This window comes from Gossypium arboreum, chromosome 8 (genome assembly GCF_025698485.1).
Source record: "Gossypium arboreum isolate Shixiya-1 chromosome 8, ASM2569848v2, whole genome shotgun sequence".
NCBI classification, from domain to species: Eukaryota; Viridiplantae; Streptophyta; class Magnoliopsida; order Malvales; family Malvaceae; genus Gossypium; species Gossypium arboreum.
This window is the reverse complement of record NC_069077.1, coordinates 971,744-996,444: the sequence shown is the minus strand read 5'-3', so window position 1 is coordinate 996,444 and position 24,701 is coordinate 971,744. Positions and strand designations below refer to the sequence as shown.

Sequence of the window (24,701 nt, the reverse complement as noted above, 5' to 3'; positions counted from 1 at the left end):
ATTGGATTTTTATTTTATTTGTTTTAATTTGTCTTATCCTAGATACATAAAATGTTATACTTCTATATAATTTTGGTTTTGTTTTTTTTGTAATGATTTTATTGTTAAAGTAGCTCCTAATTTTAGATTGATCTTTTAAGTGTTTTTTTTAATTATCTGGAGTGATTCTTAAACTATCAATTTATCTTATTTTAATTCAAAATATATGCGACGGCCAATAATAATAGGTCACATGTCAAATTGTTATAGATTGATATTTATCTTTGATAAACCAAGATAAAATCGATGGTTCATAGACCATTTATAACTAAAAAATTTTAAGACCAATTTAAAATTGAAGTATAAATTAGAGGCCAATTTACTAATAACACCTTTCTTTTTCCTTACAAATAATTTATTTTGATTGTCTTCGAAATTTTTGTACCATAGTAGTATTATTTGTATATCCTTAAAAATATCTTCGTTTTTAGAGGTATATATCTGATATAGATGTAAATGTTTGGACTAAAGTATATGTATAAAACTGATATATTCATTTTTTTCAAGATTTTTAATATATTTAAAAGATCATATTTTTCAATATCCATATCCAAATATGTATCGAACAAAAATACATAAATGCTTCATTGAAATAAAAACAGGAAGATCACTGAACGTACACTTTATATCTAAAGATTTCTTCGCTTTTAACAAATCTAACGGCTACCCGATTGTCACCCCAAAAACATTTATCTACAAACGGAATTGGCTGCCATTCTCTATGGAGGTTTTCTTCGACAAATCCTTTCAGCTTGGATTTGAATTTCATTTTCTGAAGGATAAGAACACGAGTTCAACTGAAACTTACTCCAATTCCTTGAGGAAATCAATGTTATCGACGAAAACCTGCAAATAAAGTAAAGAAGTCTCATAATCCTAACTGACAGAAGAGTCTTTTGTCCAGAAAGTTAATAAAACTCGGCATCAGAGCAATGCATACGAATTAGAGAACAATGTCATATACTTTCTTCGTTTTTGAGATATAGGTGGTATAGATGAACATGAAGCAATTAAGAAAAAAAAGTTTGGGTTTCAGACAAGCATCAATGTATAAATGGTTCAAAAGGTATATATACCGTCTTCCAACCATCGGGATCTAAGCATGCGGTGATCTTGGTGTTAATACCAGGTAAAGGTCCAGGTTCCCGGGTAATTTTTCCACCAAAAAGTCTAACTGCCTCTGCAGTTTTGTAAACATCATCTGTGCCGATTGCAATCTGCAGAAACGCGATTAATATGCATTTAACTTGTTTCCAGCATATAAGAAATAAGGTCAGAGAAAACAAGTAGACTCATGAAACATACTGAATGCAGTTACGAAAATGATCTTTTTCACATTGAAGTGAAAAGAAAGCAGAAAATTTTCTACCTGAGCATAAGCATTTCCTTTGTCATAATCAGTGACCCCGTAGTTGTACGTTAACTCAAGCACAGCATTTTTATCTTCAGGCCCGTAACCCATCATGGCTATAGTATACTGAAGGAAAATTCACAGACATATGTCAATGTATATTATCATAATACTGTTACTAAAAGGTTCACGGAATATTTTCATCAATCGCATTAACACAAAAAACCAAAACATATAGCCATAAACAAAGCAATTCAGGACATGGGTGCCCGAAACAGGATGGTTAGATTTTCTTAGGTTTTTACACGACTATGGAGGATCTTTGTGGATTATATTCTCATATCCGTGTATTAGACACGAGTGTTGAACATGCTAAATTCAACAAAAATGAAGCGTTAGAGCAACATAAGAATATACACTTGAATCCTTTCTTTTTCCATATCTCTCCCTGGAATACATATTTTAACAGTTTCTATTCACCATACGGAATAGAGGAAAGTTATTTACCTTGTACTGTGGATTATCTCGTGTACGAAGAAGCTTCATGCCAAATGCCTGCAACAAAAGGAGATAGAAACTAAGACCTATGGCACGACTTAAACCCCACGCACCAAAAGTAATAATAATAAAATAAAAGGATGTTCATGAAAAAGACTGTGAATAACATCAGATACCGCGGCCAAATATCTGAAACTCTCACCTTCTCATAAAAATTTATGGAACGATCAAGATCGCCTACACGGAGCATTACTTGGCACAAAGGTTCAGGAGTAGGTCCCCTTTCAAGCAGTTCAAACTTGTAACCATCAGGATCCTCAATAAATGCAATTACAGTAGAACCACCTTTCACCGGACCAGGTTCTCGGGTTACTTTTCCACCCTTGGCCTTTACGAGTTCCACGGTCTTGGCAACCTAATCAGGGGAGCATTTAAGCATTCTGCTATGCAAACAAGGACATAGCAGTTCTAAGATACGTAACAGTCTATCATCTTGTTAAAATAGTTCGAACTTACATCCTCAACAGCAATACCGAAATGACCAAATGCAGTTCCAATGTCATATTTGTCAACTCCATAATCTGGTAATAACATTCAAGGAAAAAAATTATCTATGGCTAAGCTCATATATACTGTCAACTCTACTATTCATGGATACACACGAAATTTATCTCAAATATATATATATATTTATATAGATACATTTCAGATTTATTATAGCTTAGAAAAGCCAATGAGTAGTCCACTAGGCGATAGCTTACTATAAGTGAGTTCAATAACGAAGTGAGAATCTTCTGGCCCATATCCAAGAAAGGCGTTCGTGTATCTCTCCTCTGGTATGTCCCGTTTCCTCAACAGCTTCATCCCCAGACACTCAGTATAGAATCTGCAACCACAAAATATTTGAGTTTGATACAAAGATTCAAACACAAGATTGTATACAAAAGAATAAATCCATTAACTCACATTCCGCTCACAAGATCAATAAAAAGAAACATGAACAATAGCGTTATCTCTTTTTTTTGGACAACAATAGCATTATCTTGAAATGACATACTTGATGGTCCTATCCAAATCCCCAACTCGATAAACGACATGGAGCATTCTTCGTTTGTCCTTTTCAACCCACTCTAGGGCCTCGGTTTCTTGTGCAGCAGCCGTGCTTGCTCGTACCACATTTCCAACCAGAGGCTTCCCTAGCTTAGTTTCTTCAGTTCTCGACATCTTAGAGGCTTTGAAACCAAAGAATTGCGACTGCGGAACAACTGGATAAGATTTCAAAAGAGATTACATTTACATCAAATATCTTCAAAATCATTTCTTCCATTCTATAAAACTCAATAGAAACTCCAGATATTGTTACTCATTCTCACAATCTGACAAGTGAGAAAAATTAAAGTATTTCAATAAATTAGTCCCTAAATATCACCTAGATTCTAAATTGGTCCCTAAATTTCAAAACATTCTAAATAAGTCCTCAAAGTATCGATATTGTATCAGCTAACTATCAATTTAGGTATTAAATGCCAGTTCAGATCTTATATAAAATATTTTAAAAACATGGGAATCCAATTGTAAAAACGCTCATATCTATTGTATGAATAACTTGACTTATTAAAAAATTAACTGTGTCCTTAACATTCAGGAGGACTATTTTTTAACACATCAAATCCAAGCAAATCATACCGTAAGTATATTCATGTAATGTTTACAAATTTGGCTTACATGTTTTAAATATGCTACATCCCAAATTTAAGCTGGCACTTAACAATTAAGCTGGTATTGTGTTTTTGGGTGTCTATGCTCCATTTTAGCCTGAGAGCTGTTTTTAGTTGGTACAGGGTGATTCACATGGTTTAATAGCGATGATAGGAGCCACAGTTGTGGCCCAACTCGGCAGTCTGTTTAGATGCAAACGACACTTCCCGGACTTTCCTGTGACATAATCAGGAGACAAAACCTCCTCAGGGACAATTCCGGACATGCTAGAGGATTGACCGGCTCTCAACAGACAATACCTCACAGACTACTCTAAACAGAATCAGGGACCCTCAACAAAGCTAATGGTGCGACTGACGATGATACTATACTTTGAGGATTCAACTGAACGTCTTTTGAAGTTTGGGACCAATCTAGAATCTAGGCCATAGTTTGGTACGCCTAGTGCAATTAAGCCTAATATAATTTGCATTGTAAATCTGTTCTTTATGAGCTCCGGAGATTTCACATCAATGCTCGATTCCATATATTTCTTCAATCAATAATTAAATCAGTAAAAGAAATTCTAGGGCATAAGAGGAAATTAAATTGATATAAACACACACACAAAGTCTGCTTACCGCTGCCGAGATTAGAGAAACCGAGGTGCCGGTGAAGGTGAACCGGAGAAAGGGAAACACCAAACCGCGATGAAGAAACACCGCTTGAGCACCTAAACGGAGATAACGAAGGTCGTATTGAGGACGATGCCATGGGAATTATCCTCACCATCTTCACGAATTGTTATTTACTAAATTTTGTTTATTTTAAAAACAACAAATGAAAATTCCAATCAGTTTCAATTTCCTAGCAGAGCTGTCTATGACTGTGACCGTAACCGTAGCCTTTTCTCCCTCTACCTGAGTTTCGTTTCTTTGTTTCTCTGCTTTTGTCTGTGCAAAGTGGTAACCCAGAGTGCGTGAGCCAGGGTGAGTGAGGTTGTGAATTAACGATGATATAAAAAATGGTATAAATTTATTTTAGTCCCTCTATAATTTTTAAAATTCGAAAATTAAATTAATTTATCATTTGATCTCGTTATTGACAATTAAATTTGGTTATTCCGTCCCCTTTTATCGTAAAAATGTATCATGCGTCACATTCTTTATCATGTTTGGGGTAAATTGAAATAAAATCAAAACTTTAAATTCTTAATTGAGAATTTAAAAGCCAATTTACTTTAAATTTTAATGAGTTAATTATTTATTTTGATATGATATGCTTTGATAATAGATTTATATTGTTTATTATTATAGTAATATTTTTTATTTTTATTTTTTTATTTTTGTGTGATATTAAAATTTTATGAGGTCTAAATGAAGATTTTTTTTTAAATTTCATATGGCCATAGTATATATGTTTAGACTTTAGATTCGATAAAATATGTATTTGATAATTGATATGTATATATAATATATTTACTATAATATATTTAAAAATGATTTTATATTATATTTAAAATAAAAAGTAAGAATATAAAAATTTTCTAACCCACCCTTTTTGAGGGTTGCATTGCCTTTATGTGATCCACAATTTGTCCTCGACTAAGATAAGATGCTCCTTTTATTTTTATTTTTATTTTTAGTTTCTAACTCAAAAAATGTGAACCGTTCTTTTATAATCAGTTTCTAACTCAAAAAAATGCGAACCGTTCTTTATAATCAAGGCCTAATCTATCGTTTTCTAATATAATAATTATACATTGAATTTACTTTTGCAAATACTTTCATTTGTCTTGTTTGATGTTGGAGTATTAGCATGTATGATTTTTTCTCATATTTATTTTCAATTTACTTTTCATGATTTAAGTGATTTGAGTCTTAATTTGATCAATATAGAATATTGTTATTAATTAAAGAAAATATGTGTTTCAAGTGTGTTGAAACGCATTATCCTCCTACTTATGGACAGAGGCGTAGCTAAGGGTTGGTAAGAGTCTCAACCCCCTTAAAATGGAAAGTTTTTCATTTAGACCTTTTAAAATTTTTAAAGTTTTAAATTAGTAAATATAAAATTACACTTTGGTCCTCTCTAAAATGATAAAATTTGATTTAATCCTTTAACGTTTATAAATATATAGGCTATTAAAATAGTAAAATTACATTTTTACTATCATAAAAATTATAATTTAATTTTGACCCCTAAAAAATTTTAACTTCACCCTTGATCGTTCTAATCATTATTTAAAAAAGAACAGATATGATTAAAACCTATAATGAAATTATTTAAAAAAAATCTCATAAAATGTATTTCAATTTAATTTATGCTTTTATATTAATTTTATTCTAATTATAAGTATTCAAACTTCTATAATTTGTAATTAAAGGTGTTCGTGACCAGCAGCCCACTAGTTTCGATTGGTCTGATCTGCTTTGTACTAGGCTTGAATTTAGTGTTTTAAACTTTGGTATGGTTTAATTCATTGTTCAAAATTTTAAAATATATATAATTAATTTTAAGTTAATATTTATATATTTTATAAATAAAATAAATAGAAAATACTATATTATATCTTAAACAATGAGAGTCGCCATTTGGGCAGGTTGGGCTAGGTTTGGAAATTTTTTAAAAACAAACCCAGGCCTTATCTTGCTAGACCCATAAACACTTTAATTTGTAATGATACCTATAAGAAAGAATGAGAATTTAGTTTAATTATTGAATTGCAAATCTCAATTACAAAATCTTAATGACGAGGGGCGGAGGAGCAATTTAAATGGTAATCTATACGGTTTAACCAAATCAAGTCCTTTCACTCAACTAAATTTTTTCCATTTTATTCATTCCAGCATTTTAAAATTAAATATTTAGTCACTCTTTCATTAGTTGTCTGATAGAATTCTAACGCGACCTTTGTTTTATTGGCATGATAGTAAATTTAGGCCCCTAATATTTGTACATTATATCAAATTGATCCTAAATCTAAAAGGATAATTTTTATAAATGTTGCTTGAATTGGACATGTGGCACTCTGAGAGATGATAGAAAGACATCCATGGATGGTCCTTCGCTTCTAGTCTTTCAAATTATCACTAGCTATCTAACTTCTCAGACGAGCCACCTCTTGTAGGACCACTTACTAGTAGCGAGAACATCACCAACATCAAATCAACTGATACTATAGCCTAGCTATCCACTTTTCAGTCTAAATACTCATCTAATTGTAAACACTCCTTTCAAAGGCTGTGAATCTCTTTCTGATAATAACAATATTGTATTGCCTCAAAGGAATAACAGAACGAATCCCACCACGTACATCTCCCACACATTCCACAATAACAACTCCTTAATAACAACCTATCATGTCACAACTATTAGACAAAGGAGTATCTCATGTAAATACCTTTCATACCTTTCAAGATGAAGGAGAAAGGATCTTCTTCTACATAGCAACCTTGAGCATTTACTCTTTACGCCTAGGCTTCTCAACCTTCATAGCAATCTTACTCCTCTTGTCCTTCCTTGGTTCTCTACATATTTAAGTGAACTGACCTTCTTTCCATCACCCTCATCTCCTCTTTGTATCCTCCGTTGTTGATATCACTCATCAACAAAAAATTATATTTTACATGTCGAAATTTTAATAACAAGTTATAATAAATTCATTTATTATATTTTTATCAATTATAATAATACTAACGAATTTGAATACCATTTAAATACATATTTTATTTTACAACATTATATTTAAAATGAATATTTTATATTCTCAAAAGCAATTTTTAAGAATGCTAAAGCTTAAATCATAAACTAAACTTTTCAAAGATCACGTTTTAAAATCACTCATCCATTGTATTTTTAAAAACATTTTCGAAAATAATACTAAACTAGCATTAGAGAATGGTGAATGTATTTGTTACTTTAGGGTTAAATTAAATTAGTCCCTCTATTATATAAAAGAGATAAATTTAGTTAGAATCAAATAAGATCAAATTATAACAAAGTTAATATTATTGTTTAAATGATGATATGAAATTTATTTTTATTTGCAATTCAGCTTCAAACAAATAAATTTCATTTGCAAAACCATAAAAGCTTTCAAAATATGAACTCGCTAAACAGTAATTTACATGTTTTAAACAATAGATATTAACTTTGTTGAAATTTGATCTTATTTGATTTTTTAATAATATAGAGATCAATTTCTTAAATTAGTCCTAAACCAAAAAATAAATTAGTTATTTCTATTAAAAATTTTATTAATTTATATTGTTAAAAACTAGCTGCAAAAATAATCAAATAATGTCTTGTGATGTGTTAATATGTACGTTACGGTGATTTAAAAAACTAAATTTTAACAATTACTTAACACAAGAACGTCCGTGGTAGTTTTACCAAATACTTACCAATTGCTTTCACTCTAGAGAACTATGCAGGTTCTAGAAGAACCTTATCACGTCACAGTTATGGAGCTTATTACCTTATTGTCAATAATGTTGACCAATTAAGGTTGACTCTGCAACACAAAAGGTTCATTCTTCCATGAAATTTTTGCATCAAAATTATTGAGTTTAACCCCCAAAAACCGCTTAAACAGTGAGTTTCCGCCATGGACGAGAAGCTATTCGAAGCTTCTCGCAAAGGCGAAACCTCAACTTTACTTCAACTCATCGAAGAAGATCCACTCATCCTCGAAGACAACACCCACCACGCTTCACTGGAGACTCCGTTGCACGTATCCTCCTCTCACGGCCACGCCGATTTCGTTCGCCAAATCCTTAACCAAAATCCAGGTCTCGCCAAAACGGCGAATCGCAAAGGGTACACCCCACTTCACTTGGCCTCTGCGAACGGACACGTCGAAACGGTGAACGAGTTGCTGAAAATTGAAAGGGAGATCGGCGGCCACGAGCTTTGTAGAAGGAAAGATGATAAGGGCCGTGTTGCTTTGCATTTAGCGGTGATTAAAGGACGAGAAAGAGTCGTCGGAGAATTGGTAATGGCTTGCCCGGAATCTATTAAAGAGATTACTGATAAAAAGGACACGATTTTGCATTTAGCTGTGAAGAATGAAAATGGATGTAAATTTGTTAAGGGTTTAATTGATGGGATTAAAGTTGAAGAGATGTTGAATTTGAAGGATGAAGATGGTAACACTGTGTTGCACTTGGCTGCTTTGAGGAAACAGCATGAGGTATATGTTAAACTTTTAAACTTTGTATTTGTATTGGTGAATTTAAATTTTAAAATTTTTGCTTTTATTTAATTTAGTTTTATTTGGGTTATTTTGAATTTGGTCATATTTAGATTTGAGTTATTTTTAATTTTAATTAATTTTTATTCGGTCCTTCTATTTAAAAGTTCAAGTTTTCAAGTTAGGATGAGGGAAAGATAAAAATTATTTTTGGAACCGTAATTTTATTATATATTATCATATATCTTTATAATTTTTGAAAGATTAAATTAAAATTTTATTATTTAGAGTCAAAATATAATTTTACTATATACTAACATATAATTTTATAAAATTTAAAGGAGTCAATATGATATTTTCCCATTTTAGGGGACCTAGCCTACCAACTCTTTTGACACCACCTTGAAGTTAAAGTTAGGTAATTGAAAGTTTGATCACTTCAAATTTGAATCATTTTGAGTTTCAGCTATTTTGAACTCAGAGTTTAGAATTTCGTTAGATCATTGTGAGTTTAAATCATTTCAAATCGTTACAAGTTCTATATATTTTAAATTCAAATCACTTTGAATTTAAATTAGATTTTAGTTTAGGCTTATGGCTTCAAGTTGTTAGCTTTTATGATTAAAATCAAGTTTAGGGTTCAAGTTAATGAGATTTGTTTTTTATTTAAAATTCTATTTCAATTTCTTCAAAATTTACGTAATATTAAATATATTTATTGAGTTTATAATGATTTTTATTTTTTTCTCAAGATAGTATGATGCTATGGATTTATTGATGACAATTTTTAGGAAACTGCTGACACACTAAACTATTAGATTAGAATGTTTTAAATCTAGATTTAATTTTACCTTTGTTTTTAATATAAGGACTAAATTTTGATTATTGTCAAAGTACAGGTATTAGCAAATATATTTTTGAACTTTTTTATGCAGGTAATGAATTTACTACTACAACAACCTGAACTTGATGTGAACGCAGTGAATTCCAATAATCTAAAGGCTTTGGATATATTGCTAAAAGGTCCAAAGCAATCAAATCATGAAGAGATTGCCCACATGCTCCATCTTGCAAGCATGCCAAAACTTGAAAACCAAGTATTAACCGACTCATCTCGAGCTAACAATGCAGTGATCGAAGTAGACATGACGATGAAAGACTCAACCTCGGAAAAGAATACCATGGATTCTTTCAAATGGCTCGAGGAAATGCGAAGAGGTACCATGGTAGCGGCAGTACTAATAGCTACCGTGACATTCGAAGTAGCATTGAATCCTCCTGGGGGAGTTTGGCAAGACGGGGGAAATGTAGATTCGAACGTGGATAGGCCACTTACGGGGAACCACAGACAAGGCAAATCGATTGCGGGAGACGTCTCGCCGAAGAGCCTAACTTGGTTCTTGGTGTGGGACTCCATTGGATTCTTGGCATCCATGAACATCATAGTAATGTTGACGAGCCCTTCGAAGCTCAAGGCGAATTCGATCCGATGGGAGTACGTTCGGTTAATGATGTGGTTAGTGATTGCTTCCGTTCATATGGTCTTCCTATACGGTGTCCAATTGACAACTCCTTCTTATATTTTCCAACGAGCAGTGATAGCGCCTTTTGTGTTCTTTTACGGTGTTGTCGGTTTATTAGCCCTCCGTTCAGGGTGGTCGTTAATGACCGATTGGCGCGACCTAGCTAAAGAGTTATGGAACAAGAAAAAAAGATAAAACAACATTTTGCAACACACAACCATAACAAACATAATACTGCGTTAAGGATTATGCAGATTAAGTTGTTGTAGCATATTGGAGGTTATCGGTTTGAATATGTTTAAACACGTAATATTCACTTATTATCTGAACAATTTGTGTTTAATTAAAATTTATTATTTTATCCATTAATTGTAAAATAAAAACTCCGTAATTAAATTTATAATAATCTCAGAATGCAAAATTAATTATCCATAATTTTTATTAATTAAATAGCAATTTACATTGTCATATAGTTATAGAAGTATGAGTATATGGATCCATAATGAAAATGATACTTTGGGTTTTAAACTTGAAATCTCATAAATCATTATTTCAGCAATAAATTTGGTTGGCCCAAAGGAGTCCTTAGCCCATTAATGATACTGTAATTGGTACTTGTGGAGGAAAAATAAATTATACATATATATTAATTAATTTTTTTAGAGTATATTTTACAATTTATTAAATATAGAGGTTTCTTTTTATACAATTTATTAAATTTGGTTGGCCCAGAGGAGTCTTTAGTTCATTATAGGCTTTTATCATATCTGCACTTTTTTCCCCAATCCTTAAATAAAAAATAACATGCTTCAGCGTACTCGAACCCACATTCTCTTACATTGACAACAATACTGATGTCAATCGAGTTAAGACTCAATCAGTAAAAAAAATTTATATCATTTTAAAAACACTTTCTTATCCTACTCATATATAGACTTAAATTTGAACAAATAAAATAGGAAAATAGTTCACGATCATACCATCAATAAAAACATAATTCTCATAAAAAATAAAAAAATTGAAAAAAATCAGAAAAATAGAAAAAAAGAATTATTAAAAAAACAAAACATAGAAAAGGGCTTGGTTTGGCCATTCATTATGTATAGGATAAAAACCAAAACGCAAAATAAAGCTAATCTAGAGCTTTTCTACCCTTAGGGTTTTGGTTTTACTAGTAGATGATAAATGAAATTTTATTATTTTAGAAAAGGGTAAATATAAAACTTATACATAAATTTTGTTTTAATGTGCAGATTGATATATTAAATTTTTATCTGATGCAATTATACACATGAATCTTTGATTGTAGTTCAAATATATACATACAACTCGATTTTGATTCAATTATTTACATTTAAATAAATAAATATATCAATTTATTTTATAGTAACTATAATTAGTATATGCAACATGTTATGTAAAATAATGTTATAATAATAATTATGTTAGTGGTTCGTAAAAATGGATCAAATTAACATTTTAATGTATAAAATTGCACAAAATCAAAGTTAAATGTTTGTTAGCAATATTATGGCATGTGCTATATTGATTGGCTGTCGTTTTTTAGTTTTTTAGGTGAAATGATCACAAAGAAAAGCAAAACTGCAAGAAAAATGATCAAATTACACAACATGTAAATGTTGATGGTTAAATTTTTTTTGGAATAAATACTAAATTGAAATGATTTATAAATATTGAGAGTTAAAGTTGCTACTATGTCAATTTCAAAAGCTTCCACCATTACCTACCCAACAGCAACAAAAAAAGATAAAATTAAATCGTTGAGAGACCATTTTTTAACTTTTTATAGTTGGGTGACTACAACTTTTTTACTAATAGTTTAGTGATCAAAAAAGAAATTTACTAAAAATTAAGTGACTACTAGTACAGTTTACCCCTAAATTTAAAAATAAAGGAAAATAGCATAAAAACAAATTTAATTCATCAATTAGATTCTTTGTTTTTAACAGCTCACAAACATGGTATTGATTTGAGACACTTTTGTAGTTTTGTTATATGAAGAAGAACATTAACTTGGGTAAGAGAATTTAGGCCATTGTTATTTTTTGCTAAATCCAAAGACTAGTAGTTTTTTAGGTTTTGTCATTTAAGAATAGGATTATTTCTTTGTCTCCATAAATTTGATAGATAAAAATAAATTTTAGAATAAAAGTCTATATTTTTTTTCAAATTACTATTAATAAATATTTTATTTAATTTTAGTTATTAATATTTATGTCAAATTTATAAATTTAATTACGAATAAGAACAATCTTATTATAAGTTCGATTATATATATTCTTTTGACTCATTGCCTAAAATTATCTATAGCCCCTCTCCAGCCCATAAATAGGATGATAATACGCTTCAACGCACTTGAACCCACGTCCTCCTGCATTGGCAACAATACTCATGTCAATCGAGCTAAGACTCAATCGACATAAATTTGGTACCTTAACGTTTATAATATTATTAGTTAGTTTAAATATTTTATTCTAATTAAAATGCTAACGTGAATTTTTAGAATTGTTAACATTGTTAAAATTATTTGTTAAATTCAAGTTCATTATAATGTCATTTTTGTCACGCCATTTTTGAGTGAGTACATTTTTTAATTTAGAATGTCACACCAATAGTTTTAACAGATTAATCTTAATGGTGTTAACAACTGAATTTAAATTTTTAATCCAAAAATAAATGGATTAAATACTTAAAAATAAAAATATAAGATGAAATTTTAAATATAAAAAATACAAAAACTTTGAGCATACTATTTAGTAAAAATAATTAATATAAAAGTAATTTAAATGATGAAATAGAAGAGGAAATAAATAATTAAAATATATTAAAAATAACCTTCCGAATTAATCTCTTCCAATCATGTCATTATCATGTTGGAATGATTAAGAAGAAAGTCCAAGGACAAAAGATGATAATCACATGACATGAAAGTAATGTGATATTTAATTTTTCTTTAAAAATTTTAAATTTCATTAAATCAACGACACTTCCTAAATTTTTTTTGTGTCAGGTTAAGCTCCATCAATAAAAATTTAGATTTCATATGTTATACATTAGAAACATTGATTTTAATATAATTATATACACAAATTTGTTCACCGACTGAGTGATTCGATTCATTTTTTGCCTGACTTGGGTGGGAATAGTTTTCTCTCAAGTTACCTTAACTCGAATATTTGTTAAATTACTAGTGAAGTTCAAAAACTCCACAAACATGGTAATTTTTAATTTAATTACGGAGTTAAATAAATACACTGTTAATAAACTAAATAATAACCCTAAATATTAATACAAAATATCTTTATTAATAGGGTAAGTATTTGGTATATTGGTGGCGTATTTTTTATTCCACAAATAACTTTAAAAATTGATATGTGCCTCTTTTTAAATATTTTACTATACTCTTATAATACACTTGTCAACCTTCTAATTCTAATGATAGAGTCTAAAAGCTCCACTAACAATGTAATAATAATTTCCTTATTAATATTATATTAGTTTTTTTAAAATCGAGTCACTGCCCAACTTGCTCTGCTCATAAACATTCATGTATACTATAAAACTTTAATTTTAATTTAATTCTATAACTAAAAATTTTCGGATAAATCTCAAAACAATACATATAAACTTTGATTTTGTGTAACTTTACACATGAAAATTTCAATTGATTCAATTTTAACAAATCACCTACACAATTATTAATATACAACCATTTACCTTTATATATTGCATATTTATCTAATACGTAAATAAATTGATGTATTTATTATTTAAATGTCTATAATTGATTCAAAATTGAAATTTCATACATATGAGTACACCAAATAAAAAATTCACGTATTAAATTGCACATTAAATCAAAATTGGTACGCAATTTTAAGTTTCATTAAAGAAATTATAAAATCAAACCATTTACACTCACTGGATATTCTAAAACCATTCATGGCTTTCCATTTTCTTTAATTTATTTCTTTTCTAATAAGTCATTTTCAATGTTTCAAGCATTCCAAAATTAGTAGAATATTGGAAAAGTCACAATGTACGTGGTCTTCTTCATTTGAATTAAGGATATTACTTTTTTTCAAGAATTGGATCCGTGATATGATATGAATATTTCAACAAAGCTTTTGATTAAAGTGTTATAAAATTTAGATATATAAGTATACTTAAATCTATCGATTTTTTAAAATTTTCGGATCTTATGGTTTTGATCTTTTAAATTGGCACAAAGTAATTCAGAGAATGTGGTTTCTAAAGATGGGATGTTAGAAAAGTTACGTATATGTAATTTAAGGACCATAACCCTAATATATATAACTTTTGCACATTAATCCTAATTTTTTATTAGTTCCTCATTAACTAGAAATTAGTTACTAGACTATCTACACATATTTGGCCTATACTTTATTTAATAACTAAAGTCTAATAAACCTTAATCAAATTAGACCACTTTTAAATTGAGCTAACCTTTTATGATAGTAAATAATAACATGTAATTACTCTTCTCATATACGTGATGTCCATATTTTCCAACATAAAGCACTCTTGAATCTATTGTTATTTAATGGATTCCATTGATTGTAGTTCGTTAATATATGAGTTGAGAGGGTAAAGGTAACATAGGTATACTTGTTTAAAGGTTGAGTTATTTATCTAAATTTGAAGTTTAGTCTAAAATTTAGGAGGATTGGGACAAAAATATTAGGCCTGAAAGATGGGTTTAGACAAAAAATTTGAATTCATTTAAAATATAGATTGGACTCGAGCTCAAACTGTAATACCCCGAAAATTTTTACAGTAAAATATTATCCGTGATATAGTAAAATAAGGAAATAAAGTGACAAAAAGGGAAATTTTGAGTTATGTCAATATTGGGAAGTATATTATGACATATTGATTCAAGAAAGGATTAAATTGTAAAAGTGAGAAAAGTTTTGTGGCCCAAGAGTAAATACTCAAAATTTAAAGTATTAAAGTGTAAATATGAAAATTTGAAGGACTAATAGTGCAAATATTTTAAGGGTGGAATGATCTAGAAACCAAGGAAAATTGATGAATTAGGACCAAATTGAATAGGTGAAGAATTATGAGGGACTAAATTGCAATTTTACCAAATTAAGCGATAACTCAAGATTGGAATTTTAAAAGATCACAAAGGGCAAAATGGTCAATTGGAAGAGAGAGAAATCTAGAGACAATGATGATGTTGGAGATATTTTAGATAAATTAAATAAATAAATAAATATTAGTTTATTAATACTTTAAATTGATTTTTAAGTGATATTTTATTATTTTATTATTATTTTATTTAATATATATATATATATATATATATATATGTAAGGAAAGAAAGGGGAGGATGATCACCATTCTCATGCAACTAACGTGAGAAGAAGAAGAAGAAAGACAGTTTTCCTTTTCTTACAATTTAGTCCTTCCTTTAAAAATTCATTACTTACACCGTTTATTCTATAAGAAACTAGACTCAATAAGCTTTAATCTCATATTTTATTCATCCTATAATTAGATTTCTACAATATTTGGTGATTTTTCAAATTTAGACTACTGCTGCTATCCATAACTGTTTTAGTGCAAGATATTAATTTCCATGTTATAACACCCTTATTTTCTTTTTCTACACCATTTCTCATCACTTTCTCTTATTTTCTCTTCACTAACATATCAAGAACATAGGACCTTATGTAAGAAAACTCTACTATAACATTATTCCCATGCTTTGTTAATAACAACAAACTTAAAAACATGTTGAAATCTTGATGTACTTACCTTTTCTTATTGACTTCAATCTTTAACTTGATTTTTCTCTCTCCTCCAGCTTCTATTTCTTGAATCCAACTTGATATTCTTGCTCCCCATCATCTCCTTGCTATCTTTCTCTCTTGATGCTATGGAAATTCTTTCAATTTTTAGGTGAAAATAATGAATTTTTGGAGGAAGGACTAAATTGTAAGAAAAGGAAAACTTTCTTTCTTCTTCTTCTTCTCACATTAGTTGCATGAGAATGGTGATCATCCTCCCCTTTCTTTCCTTACATATATATATATTAAATAAAATAATAACAAAATAATAAAATATCATTTAAAAATTAATTTAAAGTATTAATAAACTAATATTTATTTATTTATTTAATTTATCTAAAATATCTCCAACATCATCATTGTCTCTAGATTTCTCTCTCTCCCAATTGACCATTTTGCCCTTTGTGATCTTTTAAAATTCCAATCTTGAGTTATCACTTAATTTGGTAAAATTGCAATTTAGTCCCTCATAATTCTTCACCTATTCAATTTGGTCCTAATTCATCAATTTTCCTTGGTTTCTAGATCATTCCACCCTTAAAATATTTGCACTATTAGTCCTTCAACTTTTCATATTTACACTTTAATCCTTTAAATTTTGAGTATTTACTCTTGGGCTACAAAACTTTTCTCACTTTTACAATTTAATCCTTTCTTGAATCAATATGTCATAATATACTTCCCAATATTGACATAACTCAAAATTTCCCTTTTTGTCACTTTATTTACTTATTTTACTATATCACGGATAATATTTTACTATAAAAATTTTCGGGGTATTACACAAACATCCAAAGCTTGACCCCAACCTAACCTGTTTTCTAAGTGTAATATATTACAGGGTAAACTACATTAGTAGTTACTCATCTATGAAAAGTTACAAAATGGTCACCCAAACTATTTAATTTTGTCTTTTTTAGTCACCCAACTATATTATATTTTTGGGTATTTCCATTTTTACGTTTGCTAGTTGGTGATAAAAAAATTTTTGAATAGTCGGGTAATCATTTTGTAATTTTTCATAGTTGAGTGATCAAAAAAGAAATTTACTAATAGTTGTGTGATTATTTTGTAACTTTTCATAGTTAGATGACCAAATAAAACCGTAATTGAGTGATGTTTATTATAGTTTACCCTATATTATATTATATTATTTTTTCACATTATATAGTTTATAATATATCATAATAAAATTATATTAATATATAAATATTATGATATAAACATTTTAAATATATATTAAGTTGATTATATTTAAAATATTAAATGTTTAATTAAAATAGTTTAAATATTTTTCTATAAATAATACAGTAAATCTAAAATGGACTTTGAATCTTCGATTAACCATTTACAAATATGAGCGAGTTTTGACAAAATTTGAGGCCTATATTTTAGGTTAAATTGAGTTTAGTCAAACATAAAGTATACTAACATCATACATAAACTTGAGATGGTTAATAAAGAAAAATTAAATAGATAAAAAGAATGGGATGTGTGGCAATTATTGGCAGTGTACCAGCTACAAATCCTTAATATATACATTTATATGATTAATATTTAATATGTTGTCATTGGAATGTTTTAATTCCTCAGGTAGACATGTTAAAGGGTCGGATTATTCGTCCAAATTTAAAAGTCTATCGGAAACTTGAGAATGTTTGAATAAAATATTAAAATCAAAAATTAACTTAAGGTAAAAAAAAACTAGTAGAATAAAAATATATATACTTACTATATATTAAATAAAAAAATTATAACTTTAAAAATTCAAAAATATATATGTGCAGGACTAAATAGATTTGGTTATCCATTAATAAATATAAACAGTTTTGATAAATTTTGAGTATAATATTTTAAACTGAATTGAGATTAAATAATTATACGATGCATTGATCCAACCCAAATTTGGTTAAACTCGACCTAATGAACATCTCAATCATTTAGTTATAAAAGTATAAAACTAATAATATTTAAATATTGTAGGTGTTAAGAGTTTAATTTCGATGTCAGCAACCCATTCCGTCACCCCATTATTATATATCTATTATAAATAGTAATTTGAACTTTCAAGCTAACCCTATTAAAAATTATGAAAAAAATAAAAATAAATGGCATCTCATCCTATTATTTGCGACAAATGATAGCATTTCTAAAGAAGATTAGACCATCGAATGTGGATCAACCACATATAGCAAAGCTTTGAGGTCAACAAAATGGTTAAAAAAGCATAATGTAAAATCTAGTCCCCAAATTTAACACATTTTTTTCATATTAGTCTCGAAACATAACATTTTTCAATTTGGTCACTAATATTAAATTTCGTTAAAGTATGATGACGTGGCACTTTAAAATATATAGGTGATGATGTAGCACTGTGATGACGTGGAACTTTTAAAATTAGATTTCGTTAAAGTTTTTTGTATTTTTTAAGATTATATATAGGTGATAATATGGCACTATACGAAAGTGTCGCATCATCACGCCTAAATGGAATTCAAGTTCATAAATCAAATTGATTTTTTTTTGTTAAATTCTAAGATTAATACTGACAAAAAAAATCTAAAAACCAAATTGAAAAATTATCAAATTATGTTATATCATACTATTAAACTCGCTAGTCGAGATATAAATAAATGTGAATGTACTTAAGAGGTCCTCTATTATTAAATGAATCAATTTAATCCATGTACTACTAAAAAAATAAAATTAGGTCAATTTATAATAGAGTTAACGCCATCGTTTAAAAAGATAATATTTTGAAGTTTTTATAATTCGTAAATGAAATATTCTGTTTGGAATTTTTGTTTGAATTGAACGCAATTGAGAAACAATATATATTTTGTATACAATAAATGTTAACTCTATTGCAATTGGACTTATTTGATTAATTTTAATAGTATAAGGACTAATTTGATCCTATCCATATAATACTGGGATCTCCAAGGTACTTTTACCTTTGAATAAATCATTATTAATTACTATTATTATTAGGGATAATCTCAAAATTATACATGATTTTTGATGCAATGTGCAATTTGGTACATGAAATTTATTGATTCAATTATACACATGTAAATAGATAAAAATATCAATTTATTTTTATATTGGATAAATATAATTATTTATGTATATAATATATAAAACATAAAATGATGTGTTATATCAATTATAACTATGTTAATAATTTATTAGAATTAAATCAAATTATAAAATTAAATATTAGACCAAAATTGAGGGGTAACTCTAAGATTTAACCCTTATTATAATTACTATACTATTGTTATTATTATTGGTATTAAACAAATCATTATTTAAATCACCGAGATATTTTTAAAAATCCATGGTCGGTCGAGTTGGTCCGTTATATTACCGTGAGGAAATTACTTATAAAACGCCCACGTTTTGCCTTAAATTTCGTTGTTTCCTTCCACTTTCCCTCTCTTTCCTTTCTCTCTTTCCTCTCATTTCCTGTTTTTTTTTTCCTCTCTTAGAAAACCCACCAAGAAAAAAAAAAAACCTAACTGCATTTCTTGTCTTCATAAACTCATAGAAACTTGCATGATTTACGTAGTAATTTAGCATTATATTGAATTTTTGTTTGTTAAAAAAAGGCAATGGCTGACTCACCAAACTCTGAAACTGAGTTGATCACTCGCAGCAATAAGTCTTATGATGGTAAACAGAGATCGGGAACTGACCCGATACCCGAAAAGCGTCGTCCGAGGGATAGTATTAGTAAACACCCGGTTTACCGTGGGGTCCGAATGCGGGCGTGGGGTAAATGGGTATCCGAAATTCGTGAGCCCCGAAAGAAGAACCGGATCTGGTTAGGTACTTTCTCGACGCCGGAAATGGCTGCACGTGCTCACGACGTTGCCGCGTTGAGCATCAAGGGTAACTCGGCGATCCTCAACTTCCCTGAATTCGCTGAGTTGTTGCCGCGTCCGGTTTCTAACTCTCCCCGTGATGTCCAAGCCGCCGCCGCTAAAGCAGCCGCAATGGAGTTTTTAAGTAATAATACTAATAACAACGTCGATGCTACGACGTCGTTTTTGTCTTCTTCGTCTTCGTCATCGATGAACATGGATGAAGTGTCGACACCTGAGGAGCTGAGCCAGATAGTGGAGTTGCCGAGTTTAGGGACAAGTTACGAATCTGTTGAGTCAGGGACCGAGTTCGTGTGCATGGACCCGGTTGACGGGTGGCTGTTGAATCCCAGTGGCATGCCTTGGTATTATGAAGATAATAATGGGTATTTCGGGGATGAAATTCCAATGCAAATGCAAGAAAATACAATTACAAATGGGTTTAGTCCTTTACCATGGAATCATTAAGGTCAAATTATCTCCTTAGTCTATGAAAATTTTGAAATTTAGTATTTAAATTAAAAAATTTAAATTCTTTTAAGATTTTCAATTAAAATTTTAATCAATTTGTTGATTAAATTTTGCTTACTTTAACCATGCTTAATTACCGAGTCCATAATAATTTGCTTTTATAATTAATATGATTGCTTAAACAAATATGGGCAATTTTAGAAGGGCAAACAACGGTCTTGACCCTTAATAGAAAATCTGTCCTTAAAATTTACTGTACGGTAAAATTACATTTTATATAAAAATAATTTTTTATTTAATCCTTTCAAAAGTAATAAATCATAAATTAATATATAAGGCTCACAAAAAAATTATAATTTAACTTCAACCTCGTTAAAAAAATTTCTTTGATTTCCTCCTACTTAAGTATATCAATGTTAGAGTTTGACAAGATCGGGGGAAAAAAAATCTCATATTTCGTTCAAAAAAACATTGCCCCATATACTTCCATCGAGTCATTAGTGCATAATCTTAAATAAATAAATAAATAAATAAAAAGTATGCTTTTTGACCAAATTGCCCTCATGTATATTTGATCCCTTAAATTAAATTATGTCATGTTGTATGAATTTCTTTTAACCATATAACATGATTTAATTTATGAGTATCATATATTTATATATTATTAATGCATCAAATATATATATATATATATATATGTGTATATATATATATATATACCTTGCTTGGTTACGAAGAGTTATGGTTAGAGATATTTGATGTTTTAGCAATGTGGTCCATAAGGATAATGCTAGAAACTTTGAGCTTTTTGGCATACAATTGTTTTGCTTTGATTGGTTTTTGTTTTTGTACTTTTTTTTTTAAAGAAACACGAACAATAATTATTTATAAGAAGATCAAAAAAGAAGTCACAAAGCTTGGAGAAGAATTTATCTTTTTTTTTTCTTTTCACTTTTTCAATAAATTAAAAGGAAAAAGTTAAAGATATCACGTTATTTTTTAACATTAATCTCGTTATAAGTTTTTATTATATTTATTTTTTTATATAATATTTAAAATTATCTATAATCTCTCCCTAACCCTTAAATGGCAGGATAATGCGCTTCAACGCACTTAAACTCACGTCCTCTTGTACTAACAACAATATCGATGCCGATCAAGCTAAAATTCAATCAACACATTAGCACTATTTTTACTATTTATGTTTATGTTAAAATTTAAATGGGCTAAAATAATATTTAGTCTTTGAATTTTTTAGGTCCATAATAGTATCTAAATTAAATATTTTTTTTCTTATTTAGTCCCTAAATTTAGATTTTGTTAAAGTATGATGTCACTTTATCACCTTAAAATTTATTAAAATATGTATTATATTTTTAAATTTTCAACTCATCACATTTTAACGGAATTCAAAATGAAAAAATTATTAAATTTCAAGATTAAACTAAAAATTAACTTAAATTAAAATAAATTTGTATATTGAATGATGTAGTTTGATTAAGGTTATGTTGATTTTAGGATTGACAAGTGTGAGGAGTAATTAAAGCTGATATGATTTTTTAGTTTTTCAATCTTCGAGACTTTTAATTGAATTATTAAAAGGCTAAAGTCAAAATTTTCACATGCGATTAACGATGTGATTTTGTTTGATTTATTTATTAATTAATTTCTTATTACCTTACAACACCCTGATTTCTGAAAACCACATCTTCATTTTATTTTATTATTTTTAAGAGGGTACAAGTAAATTAATTATTACCACATATAATTAGATTGGTAATTAAGATATATTTAAATTAAAATAAATTTAAATTTAAACATTAATCACATTCAACGAGATTTAAATTAAAATAAATTTAAAAATCATGATATGATAAGATTTAAACCTAAAATTTTAAAAATTTTATGTAATTAAAGTTATCACATTTTAATTTTTTAGCTGTAAATTTTTTCATTTTTGACCTTTTATTTTTAATTTTATTATAAATAAAAATATTATAAAGATTTTTAACGAAATAGTTTTTAAATATATTTTTTGTAATATTTAATTAATTAAAGAATTTAAAAATAAATTTAGTGGAACAGAGATAATAACTTTTAATTTAGATCAAAATTAAATTAATTAATTGATGTGCTTTTTATATTGAAAAATGTTGGGAAAGTACAAATTGAAAGATTCGTCAATAGAAAATTTAAGGGGAAAAAAACCTTTAATACTTTTTTTTTTTTTGTGTGTGGGGTAAATAAAGAAAAAAATTCAAAGTAAATTAAGTAAATACGCCACTAATTTTGTCTTGTTGAAAGAACTCCGAGACCTAGATCGGTGCAACATAAAAAATCTGCAGCCTTGACCTTAAAGTTAAGCTCAACTTGATTACATTCTCTAGGAATGAATCTTACCTTCCATTGCCCTTCAGTTTTCGTTATCTATTGAATCTTCCTGAGCACAGTGATTCTTAAATCTGCCATTGCATTGCTATGTAAAGTTTTGACCACTTCAAGGTTATTTGTTTGAATAATGGCCCTTTTGATACTTTTATTAAGAATAACCAGAAGGCCATCTAAAATTTCTCGAACTCTGCTTTAAAGACTGTGCAACCTCCTAAATAATGATTAAACCCCAATATATTTAATACTTTCAAATTCATAAGATAAACATCAAACAGATGAAATTATGAAGAAGAAGAATATTTTTTCAATAATTAGTCTAAGATTAGTATCGACCGATTAAATTAAGTCTAGATGTAAATTTTTTAATGGATCAATTAAATTAAATTGAAATACAATAAAAAATTTAACAAAGTAAACAACACAAAATTTTGTATTTTTTTTTGAATTATTTTAATTTTAAGGTTGCAAATTTAATTAGCAATTGAATGAATCAATTAAATTAAATTTCAGATTCCAAGGGTATTTATAAAAAAAATCTAGGTGTCATTTTAAAGCCGAAAATAATGGAAAAATGAAGTGGTGAAATTAAATAATCAATTATTAACAGGAGGAATAAGGCAAATTCATTGTACGTAGTATCAATGTAGATTAATTTGTAATAAAATAAAGATGCACAAAATTAGGGTTTGCGTTGCAGATTTGTGATTTTTTTCACATTTAAAAATAATTGTAATAATCAAAGTAAAAGTTGAAGTTATGAGAATTGCACATTTAAAAATAATTATAATTTAAATTATAATTATTATTTAAAAATATTATACTAATTTTAAAATAGAGTTAATAGAAATCTACGTATAAAATATTGGAAAAACTTAAATATAATTATAAATACAATTATTAGTTCAAAATTTGAATTAAAAATAAGTTGTGCTAATTTTGTCAGTGTAAAATAGAGTTATTATTTGAATAGAATTCTAATCATCTTAATCATCACTTAATTAATATTAGAATTAATTATATTAATTAATTATTATTTTTAATAATATTATTTTGCATTAATTACATAAACTAAAATTAAAAATACTTTAATAATGATTTGAAAATTTTCTATTATAATATTTGAATTGATAAATTAATATATTTAAATTATATTAAATAATTCAAATAAAAATAAAAATTATTAATTTACCTCAACCACTGTAATTAAAACACATTATCACATAATTTAAAAATGAAAATAAATATAATTATTAAATTTTTTATCTAATTCATACTCAATATCAATATATTTATCATATGACATTTTTATATGCCTTCAGTCAATAACAATCATTCAATTTTTTCTTCCAAAATTAAATTTTTAAATATAAACGTGTAAAATTAGAACTTGTTATATCTAGGGTAAATTCAACAAAAGGTCACTAAACAATTAGAAAGTTTACGTTTTGGTCATTCAATTTCAAAAATTTACAAAATAGTCATTAAATTATTCAAAAAATTTCATTTAAGTTACCGAGATACTGAAGTCGTTGTTGTATGGCCTTATCTGTGCTCATCGTCTGCACCAATCAAAAGCTCTTCGTCCCCTTCTCTTTTAAAATTCAGTTTTTTTTTTCATGAAACAGTTTTAAATATCATGAATTTGTGAACTAAAATCTAAACAATTTTTTTTCTCCAATCTTCAAGACTGAAAGTTAGATTGACTTGGATCTAAGGTATATTCTTTTATTTGTCGATGAGTACTAACCCATTGTATCGAACGTCAAATTGTCGCTTGGAGCTTACTAGTCATACTTAAAAAAGAAGAAGAAAAAGAAGAAACTTAACTCA

At 28.2% G+C, this 24,701-nt stretch overlaps 3 protein-coding genes across 3 annotated transcripts; 2 read left to right on the top strand and 1 right to left on the bottom strand.

Annotated features, from left to right (window-relative positions):
* Positions 1 to 646: 646 nt before the first annotated feature.
* On the bottom strand, positions 647 to 4,611 carry LOC108467500 (probable lactoylglutathione lyase, chloroplastic). Its single transcript, XM_017768130.2, has 9 exons — positions 4,228 to 4,611; positions 2,946 to 3,153; positions 2,650 to 2,774; positions 2,405 to 2,469; positions 2,091 to 2,303; positions 1,898 to 1,945; positions 1,409 to 1,516; positions 1,116 to 1,256; positions 647 to 885 (listed from the first exon to the last, which is right to left on the bottom strand). The coding sequence occupies exons 1-9, from the start codon at positions 4,376 to 4,378 to the stop codon at positions 844 to 846; spliced, it is 1,101 nt and encodes a 366-aa protein (XP_017623619.1). The 5' UTR covers positions 4,379 to 4,611; the 3' UTR covers positions 647 to 843.
* A 3,338-nt stretch (positions 4,612 to 7,949) lies between these two features.
* On the top strand, positions 7,950 to 10,686 carry LOC108468188 (ankyrin repeat-containing protein BDA1-like). The gene is made up of 2 exons (XM_017769071.2): positions 7,950 to 8,780; positions 9,716 to 10,686. The coding sequence occupies exons 1-2, from the start codon at positions 8,196 to 8,198 to the stop codon at positions 10,496 to 10,498; spliced, it is 1,368 nt and encodes a 455-aa protein (XP_017624560.1). The 5' UTR covers positions 7,950 to 8,195; the 3' UTR covers positions 10,499 to 10,686.
* Positions 10,687 to 19,521: 8,835 nt separating this feature from the next.
* LOC108469412 (ethylene-responsive transcription factor TINY-like) lies at positions 19,522 to 20,565 on the top strand. Its single transcript, XM_017770298.2, has one exon. The coding sequence runs from the start codon at positions 19,758 to 19,760 to the stop codon at positions 20,475 to 20,477; it is 720 nt and encodes a 239-aa protein (XP_017625787.1). The 5' UTR covers positions 19,522 to 19,757; the 3' UTR covers positions 20,478 to 20,565.
* The last annotated feature ends 4,136 nt before the right edge of the window (positions 20,566 to 24,701 follow it).